At 42.0% G+C, this 13,197-nt stretch overlaps 1 protein-coding gene across 1 annotated transcript in view; it reads left to right on the plus strand.

Annotated features, from left to right (window-relative positions):
• Window positions 1–13,197, plus strand: part of LOC126481225 (nibrin) — a 157,948-nt gene that overhangs the window by 35,725 nt on the left and 109,026 nt on the right. Inside the window, exon 4 of the mRNA XM_050104831.1 lies at window positions 11,401–11,560. Coding sequence (XP_049960788.1) covers window positions 11,401–11,560 — 160 coding nt within the window. The remainder of the gene's footprint in view (window positions 1–11,400; window positions 11,561–13,197) is intronic.

The raw sequence follows: 13,197 nt of genomic DNA on the forward strand, positions 1-13,197 counted from the left end.
CTGATGACCTCAGATGTTAAGTCCCATAGTGCTCAGAGCCATTTGAACCATTTAACTAAACTGGCCCATAGGGAACTCACCCTGTAGTGGCTGGCACGGAACGCTGTGCTAACTTACTAGACAATCTTTGAGTTGTGTTCATGCTGACAACTTGTACTTACTGTGAGGGAAATTTTTTATATCGTTGAACTATTAGTCAGCTTTGGGAAATGTTTAATAGGCATTCTGGTACTAATTTTTGGAGAGGCAGTATGCATATGCAGTTAACTGAATATGTTTTTGCATAAAAGTGATTTAGTGAGTTAAAAGTGCCTCAGGAAATGTTTATATATGAATTCATGAGTGTACAATTTCAGACATGTTATTAAATTCGTGTGGAGATATTTTATGAACTTTAAATGGTGCTTGATATGTGATGACTAGAATCTGTGAGCTTAGATTCAAGTATTGCCATTATACTGGCTCTAAAGATTGTTTGCCCCCCCCCCCCCCCTAGACTTTTCTATTAAAATAGAAGTGGCATCCCATTATTTCGGGACTTTCATTAAAGTAATGTTGAGATTTTCTAATGTGCCACTCCATTGTTTAGAGTCAACTGTATGCTTGTATGGAGCCAAGACTTTTGTATTAGAGGAAGACCATTTGAGGCATCGAGACAGCTTTACAAGATGTGAGGTAAGTAAACCTCTTAATGGTGATTTAGGAAACCTGCAGGTGTGCTGGATCTTCTCTTTATGAGTTGGTCAGTGTAGCCATCCACATGCAATACTTCACGAGGAACAATTTGTGCTGTTAGCATGTCTGACACCATAATGTGTCACAGTAGGAGCACTCCTTACCTCACCCTAATTAATAAATTAATTGGGAGTGGGTAAGAACCACTATACTGTGAGGCACCACTTCCTTAAAATATACTATAATTAATTAGAAGCTTGCCATCAAAACTGGAGACCACAAAGTAAATCAAATGATGGGAATGTGCACTTTGGAAGCAAAGCATTGCATAATAGGCAAAGTAACGAGGATATAAAATGCGGACTAGCAGAAACAAAGAAGGCACTCGTCGCCAAGAGAAGTCTACTAATTTCAAAAATTGGCCTTAATTTGAGGAAAAAAATTCTGAGGGTATATATCTGGAGTACAAGATTGTGCGGAAGGAAATAATGGACTATGGGGAAACTATGAAAGATGAGATGAAAGATGGTGCTATAGATGGGTGTTGAAAATTAGGTAGACTGATAAGAAAGGAGGACTTTCTCCACCAAATTGGCAAGGAAAGAATGAAAAGTAATGCCTCCCCCTTCTTTAATTGAGTTTGGATGGGAATATTTTAATAAATCAAATGCAGAAATAATCCTTAGAATGTGATCTTTGAGTACCAACATTCACTTTTCCACATAATCACCTGGCTATTGGATACATTTCTGCCAACAATGAACAAGTTTTCTGAAGCTGTCACGGAAAAAGTCGTCACTTTTTCTGCAACCACAGTCTCACAGTTCATTCAACATCTTCATCAGAAGCCTAATGATGCCCCTGCAGATGGTCTTTCATTATCGGGAACCAATGGAAGTCAGATTGTGCTAAATGTAGACTGTATGGAGGATGCCATACGGTGGTCAGATTCAGTCTCTGAAGTTCTGCTGTGGTGGCACGGGAAGTGTGTGGTTTGGCATTGTCATGCTGCAGGAAAACATTTCCCTTTCCGTTTCGTGCCCTTGTTAGCTGTTGTTTCAGAGTTCGCAGCATTGTGATGTAATACTCTGAATTTATTGTAATTCCACGATCAAGAAAAACAACTTGGATAACACCCTCCATGTCCCAGAACTCTGTGGGCATAATTTTTCCAGTTGAGGGCTGCGTCTTGAATTTCTTTTTCTGGGGCGAGTCTTTGTCTTGCTATCCCATAGACCGACGTTTCGTCTCCGGGTTGTGCTGGTGTACCCACGTTTCATCTCCTGTCACAATTGAATGGAGAAAGGCGTCACCTTCATTCTCGTAACACGAGAGGAGTTCCTGGCAAATTTCAAGTCTGTGCGCTTTCATCTCGGCAGTCAGCATCCAGGGTACTCATCTTGCACAGATCTTCAGATAGCCAAGCAAAGCAATAATGTAACCCACACATTCTTGTGAAATGCGTATTGTGTTTGCAGTTTCTCTCTGAGTGATACGATGATCGTCCTGAATCAATCTAACATTTTGCTTGTGGAACTCGGTAGTTGCTGTCACAGGACATCCAACTCTTTGTTTGTCACACAGGTAAGATACTCCCACATCAACATCTTTAAATTTACTTGCCCAGTGACGCACAGGACTCACATCAACACAATCACCATAAATTTCCGTCATTCTCTGATGAATCTCCATTGGAGTGACACCTTCTGCTGTCAAGAATTCAGTGACTGCACATTGCTTAAATCACATTGGCCGACTGTCTGCACAGGGTTCCATAGTTAACACCGTAACAATACAACCGTTAAATGCTAAGGCTTCCCGCCAACTGGAGCTGTTGAGAAGAGGCTACGGAACAAGCCAGTACCTGCCACATACCAATGCTGCCATATGTTGAAGAGTTGCAAAGGTGGAGGCATTACTTTTCAGTGAACCCTTGTATATGGAAGACATTGGCAAGAAAAAGGGACAAGATGATAAAGGCTTTTGTTAAGACAACCGGAATTAACTTCCATGGTACTTTAGGGACCTGTAGAAGATGAAAGTGTAGGGGAAGACAGAGATTGGAATATATATTCAACAAATAATTGAGGATGTTGGGTGTAAGTGCTGCTCTGTGATGAAGAGGTCGCCACAGGAGAGGAAGTTGTGGCGAGTCACGTCAAACCAGCCAGACCACTGATGATGACTGCTTCAGTTCAGGTGCCCACCTGCAGGGTCTTCGCTTCACTTTTTCTCCTTCTATCATCCCTTCACCATTCTGTTTGATGCCCTCACCCCTTTCTGATGCTCGGTGACTTTAATTCACGTCTGGGGCTCTTGCAGAACCTGTCTGAGAGGTGCCCTCTTGGCTGACCTTCTCAATCAACTCAAGCTTATCTGTCTTAACACTGGAGCATCCACTTTCCTTTCAGAGTCCTTGCTCACGTTTCCCATTTGGACCTCTCGTTCTGCACTGCCCCGCATACCCATTGTCTCAAGTGGTCCATTCTCTCTGACACATACTCTAGCAAGCATTTCCCGTGTGCCATCCATTTGCTGGCTTGTACCCCACTTATGTGTAAACCCAAGTGACAGCTTTCTAAGGCTGACTGGAGGCTGTACTTCTCCCTGACGATCTTTGCCGAGGTGTGCCGCAATGCTATTCGCCCATGGAGATGTGCTTTCTGCATTTTTAACTGTCACCCTAGGATTGCGAACTGTACTCGCTATAAACAGTTGCATGTGCAGTGTCATTGCATTCTTTGGGAAAGCAAAAAAGCTATCTGGATATCACTCACCAATTCTTTTAACAGTTCCACTCCCTCTTCTGTCATGTGGGCCCACTTCCGGCGGCTCTCTGGTACCAAGTCCATTTCCAGCCTGACTGTAGTGGATGATGTCATTGTGGACCCCATTGCTGTCTCCAACACCTTAGACCACTATTTTGTGGAGATTTCAACTTCTACCCTTTATTACCCTGCCTTCCTCCATCAGAAATGAATCGAAGAGGGTCAGGTGTTACCCATCTCCTCTGAGAATAGTGAATGCTACATTGCTGCCATGTACTATGAGAGAGCTAGATCATTCTCTCACTTCATCCTGATCATCTGCCCCAGGGCCAGACTATGTTGACATTCAGATGTTGCAGCACCTGTCTCTTGTGAACAAGCACTTTCTCCTTTGTGCATATAATCGCATCTGGGCAGATGCCATGTTTCTCAGATGCTGGCATGAAGCTACTGTCAAACCCATACCTAAGCCTGCTAAGAACAAACACCTTCCTTCTAGTTAGTGCCCCATTTCTCTCACCAGCTGCATTTGTAAGGTGATGGAACATATGATTCATGCCCATTTGGTATTGTGGCTGGAGGCTCACAATTTACTAATCACTGCACAAGGTGGATTCCGAGCTCACCGTTCTGCAGGTGACGATCTCGTCATTTTGTCAACCCATGTCACAAATGGTTTTCTGTGGAAATACCTGACTGTGGCTGTGTTTTTTGATTTGCAGAAAGCCTATGGCACATGCTGGAGGACTGGTATCCTCCGTACTCTATACACATGGGACTTCCGAGTCACCTAACCCCTTTCCTTCAGGAGTTTTTAAAAGACAGAGTTTTCAGGGGCTGTGTGAGTTCTGAATGCCAGACACCTTTACCCAGGAAAATGGGGTGCCTCAGGACTCCGTCTTGAGCATCGTCCTCTTTGCTATAGGCATTAACCCTATTAGGCCTGTCTCCCACCAGGCATCTCCGGCTCCCTTTTTCGTCAGCGATTTTGTGATCTATTGCAGTTCTCCATGCATTTGTCTCCTTGAGTGGTATCTTCAGCATTGTCTGTATCATCCTTACTTGTGGAACATCAACAATGACTTTCGCTTTTCCACTGACAAAACGAATTTCTGTTGGCACAATGGACCCTCTTGCTCTTCCATTCGCTGAAACTATGAGATTCCTAGGGCTCCTGCTTGAAAGAAAACTTTCTTGGTCCTCCCATGTGTCTCCCTTGCTGCCCGCCACACTGTCCCCCAGTGTCCTGTGTGTCCTAAGCGGTACTTCCTTGGGAGTGGATCGGACCACCTTCCTCTATTTGTGCTGATCCCTTATCCGTTCAAAACTAGACTATAGGTGTTTCTGCACGTCCGTCCATCTTAAGCCTTCGAAGTACAATCCACCATTGTGGAATCTGTTGGGCCACTGCTGCCTTTTACACTAGCCCAGTTGAGAGTCTCTGTGCAGAAGCTGCCAAACTATAGCTTGTGCAGGATATGGTGGCCGATGCACATTTACCAGTTTTCGTCCAAAGCGCTGGGCAAGCTCAATCGTTTGTTCAGAATGGGAGGCTGATACATGTTTTCCACCTTTCATCCAGTCAGCAGTGACAGAATCAAGGCGCACACTCCACAGTCTTTCTCAAATGACTTTACAGAAACTATTCGGTAAAAAAAAAATTCATTTTTGCTTTACTTATAGCTTTACATGCCAGGTTCATTATGATGTGCCCATCATTTCATTAATGATCATAGTTATTGTGATTATGTGAAAGTAAGACACTGTGTGAAACTCAGAAAAGTGTGCAATTAAAATGAGAGGTCAGTATAATTTTGTTTTTGGTGCATCTTACATAATATGTTGTCGCTTGTGAAATTTAGCTAACATATTGAATTTTTCAATATAATGGAAGGAAACATTCCACGTGGGAAAAATTATATATAAAAACAAAGATGAGGTGACTTACCGAACAAAAGCGCTGGCAGGTCGATAGACACACAAACAAACACAAACATACACACAAAATTCAAGCTTTCGCAACAAACTGTTGCCTCATCAGGAAAGAGGGAAGGAGAGGGGAAGACGAAAGGAAGTGGGTTTTAAGGGAGAGGGTAAGGAGTCATTCCAATCCCGGGAGCGGAAAGACTTACCTTAGGGGGAAAAAAGGACAGGTATACACTCGCACACACGCACATATCCATCCACACATACAGACACAAGCAGACATATCGACAGACATATTTTGTGTGTATGTTTGTGTTTGTTTGTGTGTCTATCGACCTGCCAGCGCTTTTGTTCGGTAAGTCACCTCATCTTTGTTTTTATATATAATTTTTCCCACGTGGAATGTTTCCTTCCATTATATTGATATCATTAATTTGAATCCAACAATTACGTTTGTTATTGTCACTGTTGCATTTCGAAATCTTTTCTGTCGTCTTATTTTCCTCTTTCTGTTTTTGCCAGTAGTTTCACTTTGTATTCACCTTCTCCTTTTTACCGTAATCTGCTATACTATTTTATCCTGCCTATATATATACTCAATAACGTAACCCACTTCCAAACCATAACCAAAAAAATTTTTTTTTTTTTTTTTTTTGCCGCTTTCAGCACTACCGCCGCTATAATATCCACCGTTTCTAGTTCACAAACAGCTCCTTTCACCTTTTAAACAACCATTTCGGCCAGTTCTAATAACTTTCGCTTTATTTCCATTTCCGTTTTTCCCACATCACTGATCATTTTTAGCCGCTTCCCACGGGTTTTAACGCCATTATTTCTTCGTCAAACAATTGTTAGCCTCATTTTGATTATCTGCCACCACAATACCACTCCTTTTAATATACTACACGCAGTTTTTTTGAAATTTTCCCGAATTTCTCCGTCCTTTAACGTGTTTTGGCGGCAACACAACCACCTAATCTTTATGCACATCGTTGTCTACCAACCCAAGTCCAACATAGCCCAGCTGAAATATGTCTGCTTGTGTCTGTATGTGTGGATGGATATGTGCGTGTGTGCGAGTGTATACCTGTCCTTTTTTCCCCCTAAGGTAAGTCTTTCCGCTCCCGGGATTGGAATGACTCCTTACCCTCTCCCTTAAAACCCACTTCCTTTCGTCTTCCCCTCTCCTTCCCTCTTTCCTGATGAGGCAACAGTTTGTTGCGAAAGCTTGAATTTTGTGTGTATGTTTGTGTTTGTTTGTGTGTCTATCGACCTGCCAGCGCTTTTGTTCAGTAAGTCACCTCATCTTTGTTTTTATATATAATATTGAATTTTTCTTTAGACTTGGGTAGAGGTGTCTGTCTGACACTAATCTCAAGAAAATTGATGTGATGTAGCACACTCATTTGCGATCATGCCACGCCAGCGATAAAGCCAGAGTGAAATATCCACAACATTCCTCATATTTTATAAGCAGTTTCAGATATCAAAATGAGATTTTCTGAAAAAATTATTTTTGGATACTAACAAAAGTAAAGGGGACAGTAGATCTTTTTGAATGGTCACCATTCAGATGTGAGTGTGACGGGGCCCCACTTAATATTTACAAGAAAATTGTGCATAGGCTTCAGTTTGGAATGGCATTTCCCCTCCAGCACTCGACATTTCCCCTACTGTCGCTCTCCTACATTTCCCCAGCCGACTGCGCCTCTAGCGGCCGTGGCATTTTGCACGCACTACACTGCTGTCGTACTGGCGTGATGTTCTCCTCAGCAGATATATATGTCATTTATCTTGCCGTTTATCTGCCATGCCTGGTCACCCATCCTATGTCTCCTTCTTCAATGACTCCTTTGACTGCCAGTATGTGGCACGTCTCTCTTCTCTGTAACCTCCTGGATTTCACTTTCAGCTATTGCTCCAGCAGCGTAACTTCACGCTACCTGCCACTTCCCTGGTGGGTGTGAACCGTTCACCACCTTAGCTTCATGTGGTGGTCCCTATTCATCTTGGACTTAATTAACTTCCTAAGGAAACTACTCCAGATTCTATCTATCGGTGTACGTTTCTCAACTTTCACGTGGAACTTAGCAATAGTATCTTTTTGTACACTGATGGCTCTCGGATTGACTGTGGTGTCAGGTATGCCTCCGTCATTGGCCCCGACAATTTCCAGCATCGGCTTGCAGAACTCTGTTCAGTATTTACAACAGAGCTCTTCGCCCTGTATCAGAGCATGCAGTACACCTGGCAACACAGGCTTTTCAATTGTGTCTTCTACTCCAGCTCTCTCAGTGCCCTTCAGAGCCTCTGTGTGCTACACACAGTCCATCCCTTAATGGAACGAGTCCAAGAAAGCTGCCACTTGGTCAGTCTTGAAGGAGCCACTGTGATGTTTATGGGGTTCCTGATCACATCAGTCTGATGGGAAACGAGCTGCTGACACTGCTGTAAAGGCTGCAGTCCTCTTACCTTGTCCCACTAGTTCTTCCATTCCCTCTTGTGATCTCTGTGTTGCTGCCTGTCAGCAAGTGATGTCACTTTGGCATCACCACTGGTCCTCCCTTCATGGGAACAAGCTCTAGGGAATTAAACCTCTCCCAGCGGCCTGGCTAATCTCCTCTCAGCCCTCTCACTGCGAGGAGGTTATTTCAGCTAGGTTGCATATTGGGCACTGTCGTTTTAGCCATTACCATTTGCTAATTGGTGATCCCCCACCACATTGTGCTCATTGTCATCAATGTTTGACAGTTTGCCATTTTCTGACTGAATGCCCTTTTTTCAACCACTTGCATTGTAATGTATATTTGCAGTCTGAGTTATCGGCCATTTTAGCAAATGACGCGCGGGCTGTCGCCCGCGTTTTGCAGTATGGCGAGGGGCATTTAATCTTTAGTTCAGAACTTCTGTTGTCTGTGCAATATATTTTCTGGACCATTCTTCAAAAGGAAGTCCTTGTTCTTAGCTCTCTTTCCTCCCATTGATTGGGCATACTTATAGTCATTTTTAACTACCTTTCCGTGTTACAGTTCTAAGGTTCTGACATGGGTGCAGATGACCTTAATTGTTTTTGCATCCTAAAACAGAACAAAACAAAGACACAAGTGGATAAGGGACAAGCGTGGGCAGACAACTAAAACATGGGTAGTCAGGGAACCAGGCCTAACGTACATTATTTTCCTACCCCGGCCGATAGCCTGTGCAGGGGTGGCCAAGTTTCTGAATACTGCAATAGGGCCATCTGGCAAATAGCCTTTACTGTTGTCGAGATGGTGTAAGAAGATCCCTGACAGCTAGCAGCCTTTCAACTGTGAAGCTGTAATAGCTTCAGGCAGAAACAGTAGCCACACATACACACACACACACACACACACACACACACACACACACCATTGTGTTATGCATTGAGAAATTCCTCTTTGGTGTAGAAGGAGTGGTCGAACATATGATTTCATGCCCTTTGTTTCATTATCTAAATGCTGAAGAAATCAACAGGTATATTATCTTCAGTATGAACATGCCAGTGTTTGTTTTTTGGTGACAAATGATCTGCATGTCATGTAATTTGTTGTTCAAAGTATCATCTGCTTTACTTATTGCTGTGCTGATGGTTCTAGATTAAAATCAGTTTTTAACTATATCTTCCAATTCTGTCATGTCATACATTTTTAGAAAGTTCTGATTCCACATTTTCATTACTGTGATAACTGTTGCATCTTTATGCAGTAGCTATCACCATCTGTTTTATGTTTCACTAAATTATAACAACTGTCTCCTAATACTCTCAACAAATGGTTGCTAGTTAGTTTTTTGTTCATGGTACTTTTTCACAAGATAAGGTCCATTGTTGTGTACAAATATTTAGCCTCTGTTTCAAACATTGTGCACCACAAGCAACTAAAGGCAGAATACACAACTGAAGGGGAAGAAAATATTCTCTGAGACTTTCTGCTAAACAATTTTGGAGGTTTTTCAGGTATATTTTCTGAATATTTTGTTATAAGGGGCCTCTGGTGGCTCATCAAGGATGAACTGCATTTCATTCAATTTCTTTCCCCATTTATCTTTGTATATATATTGCACTGAAAATATCTGCACGACAGTCCAAATGTCGGCAGTACATACTGGGTGTTTTGTTTGGAAATAAACTTGTTCCATTCACTCAAGAAGCTTGCTATTGACAACAGTAGTTTCTCTGGTTTGTTTTCTTCTGGCAGTATTAGTTGCACTTGAACAGTGATACATAGCCAAATGGACAGGTTTACTGATGAAGAGTTGATTCGTGTGGACCTTGTGTATGGGTTCATTGAATGCAGTGGAAGGGAGACGCGATAATGTTATACTGAGCTTTCCCACAGCAATGCAACCACATCTCAGTACTTTTGCATCTGCATGTAGCCACCTATCAGAAACCATATCCTTCCATGTTGCTGTGTGTGTGTGTGTGTGTGTGTGTGTGTGTGTGTGTGTGTGTGTGTGTGTGTGTGTGTGAAAGAGAGAGAGAGAGATAGAGAGAGAGAGAGAGAGAGAGAAGACTCCAACATCAACAGCGTAACCTCCTTCTTCCAGAGGAAGGAGGAAAATATGCAGCCATAAATATATTTGACCACCTCCCTCATGAATTAAAGATGTTGGCAAATACGGAAAGTTGTAAAGACAGATTGAAATCAGTTTTTCTTGACAACTCCTACTCCATAGACAACTTTCTGGTTAGATAGTACCTCTGTGTGATTGGTTTACATTTATCAAATTTTATTGTATACTTAGATAAGGAAGATATAATCATGTAAAACATTCACAATGTAGCCATGTATACATAGGGAAACTGTTTCTTATTTATAAACAGCGTGCAGAATGGCCTATAGGGGGCAGCATAGTGCAGATGCACACATACCATCGCAGTATCAGTATAAAGATGGTCACCCCACATGCGACTAGCACCAGGGAAGAACAGCGTTCTGTTATTCAGTTTTTGTGTTGTGAAGATGTGAAACCTATTGAAATTCATTGACGAATTAAGGTTCAGTACGGTGATGCATGTTTGTCACAGCAGCAAGTCTACAAGTGGAGTAGGAAGTTCGCAAATGATGTGACTTCAGTGGAAGATGCTCCTCGTCCAGGTCAGGCACAATGAGTTGTGACTCCACAGAACATTGCAGCAGTTGAAGCCACAGTGAAGGAAAACCACCGGGTGACACTGAATGACATTGCAGCATGTTTACAGATTAGTTATGGGTCAGCACACCTCATTGTGCATGATGTGCTCCAGTTTCACAAAGTGTCTGCAAGATGGGTGCCACAGCAGCTGACTCCTGAAATGAGAGAATGACATGTTGATGCTTCTGAAGAACTACTTCGGCACTTTGAACAAGAAGGTGATGGCTTCCTTGCAAGAATCGTTACTGGGGACGAAACCTGGGTTCACTTCCACCAACCGGAAACAAAGAGAGCAAGCAAGGAATGGTGCCATTCCTCATCACCAAAACCAAAGAAGTTTCAAACAAAACCATCAGCAGGGAAGGTTATATTGATTCTCTTTTGGGATGAAAAAGGCGTCATTTTCGAGCATTACATATCTAGAGGGACCACTGTCACCAGAGCATCATACACAGATCTCCTAAAAAATCATCTGTGGCCTGTAACTAAATCAAAGCAACGTGGATTGCTGTCAGCAGGTGTCCTTTTGCAACATGACAATGTAAGGCCCTACACAGCCCGTACAACAGTTGCAACAATCACAGACCTGCATTTTGAGTGTCTTCCTCATCCACCATACTCACCAGACCTTGCCCCAAGTGATTACCCAAAGAATTTTTTTCTAAAGGAAATTATGCACTTTGTAAGTGCTGGAGGACTTGCATTAAGCATGGGGGAGATTATGTTGAAAAGTTATACAGACAATAAATAATATTTAAAAAAATGTTTAAGGTTTTCATTTGACTCACCCTCACCAAAAAATATTTGTTTGAAAATTTGTCATTCACATTACATTAACAATATAACTGAGTTATTGATGTTATTTGATCTCCAGGTTGGAATATAAACCTCTGGTTGTGTCACTCTCTACCCTGTCATCAGAAGAGAAGAGGAATGTCAAAGCTGTGATATCGAAATTGGGAGGTCATGTAGTTGATACCTGGTCTTCAGCATGCACACACCTCACAATGTGCAGTATCACTTTGACAATTAAGGTAATGTATCAAAAGCCATTACTAAAACTACCGTGTGTTAGTTTTCACAAATATGCAGCCAACCGCTGCTTATCTGTATTGTTTCTCACTTTAGACAATCCGTATTTTGCAACACTATATCTCAGTGCTTGGCAGGAAAGGAAAATTCTCACAGCATTGCTTGAAGTATGCATGCTTCATGAATGGTGCCAAGTGTTAGCATTTCTCATCTAGTCCCAACTGGGTTAAGGTTTGTTGAAATCAAGTTTTATGAGCTGGAGGCTAGCGTGAGTGATTCAACATTACTATAGTAATTTTCACCTACAGCTTCACCTTCATACAATTATGTCACATATTGCAGTCATCTCCTCTACCCTTTCTCTGTCCATCTCCTGCCCCTCTCTGTATCCATCTCCTCTGTTCCCTCCCAATATCAATCACCTCCCCTCTATACGCCCATCCCCTCCTTCCACCTCTCTCTGTCCATCTCCTATGTCAGCCTGTTTTACAGCCACTTCCACCCAAATGAGAGGTGGCGCTTACCCCCATAGTACTCTCTTCCGGACAGTAAGTGGTATGTGTACCAAGTTTGGTTAAAATCAATCCAGTGGTTTAGGAGGAAATGTGGAACATGCAGTAGAACCCCTATTTAACGTTTTTCTAGGGACCAGAATTTTTTAACCTTAAAATGGGGGTTTACCTTAAATCAAGGTTTTGATAGAAAGCAAACCTTTTCCAGAACTCTTTGCCTGTATTGACATGAATAGCACCAACACACATAATTTACACAATAACAACAATAAAACAAGGAGATACCTACCCTACACACTATACTGTAATTACAACATTTTTTGTAGCACTAATACAGTAGTCAAAGATCGTAGTTACCCAGCACATTACAAAATTAAAACATCCACAAAATACTTACACAATTACAGTAATATAATAAATTGAGTTACTTTTCCTATATACAACACATTTACACAACTTTCACAGTGCCTCATTTTTTAAAATACCTGAAATCAAAAATGGTAGTCTGCTTTTTAGCACTGTTGGATTTTAGGTTCAAAATGTCCATTTCCAATTGATTTACTCTGTCTATAACAGGTTTGTCCACTTGAAATGCTGTGACAAATCTCCAGACAATGTCTGTGCTGGCAATAGCTTCACTGAATGACGGTGTTTGCATTTGTTCATCCCTAACATCTTCGTCCTCTTCGATATCTTCATCATTCTGCTTTACTTCACCTTTGCAGATTTCCTCAACATCTCGGATGCATGTAGTGATGGCATCATCATCACAAGCCACAAATTCATCAAAAGTGATGGGTAAATTGTTAGATACCTGCACCCAGTCATGCATGTCCAGTACTGCTTCATCACCGTCGTTGTTGTGAGTGCTCATTTCATTAAATCCAGCCTTATGAAAGCAATTTGAGATGGTTTCCATAGTTACCATTTTCCAAGCTCCTGTGAGCTGCATTGCTTGCAGGATGTTCAATTTAAGCACTTCATTCTTATCAATAAAGGCAAATTCCTTAAGGACAAGAGCTTTTCGATACTTGCTTTTCGGGCTGTGAATAATCCCTATATCCGTGGACTGGAGTCTGCTAGTGCACTTTGCAGGAAAGAAATGCACTTTCCCATTCCGCAGAAAT

This window comes from Schistocerca serialis, chromosome 5, assembly GCF_023864345.2.
Source record: "Schistocerca serialis cubense isolate TAMUIC-IGC-003099 chromosome 5, iqSchSeri2.2, whole genome shotgun sequence".
In the NCBI taxonomy this organism is placed as follows: Eukaryota; Metazoa; Arthropoda; class Insecta; order Orthoptera; family Acrididae; genus Schistocerca; species Schistocerca serialis.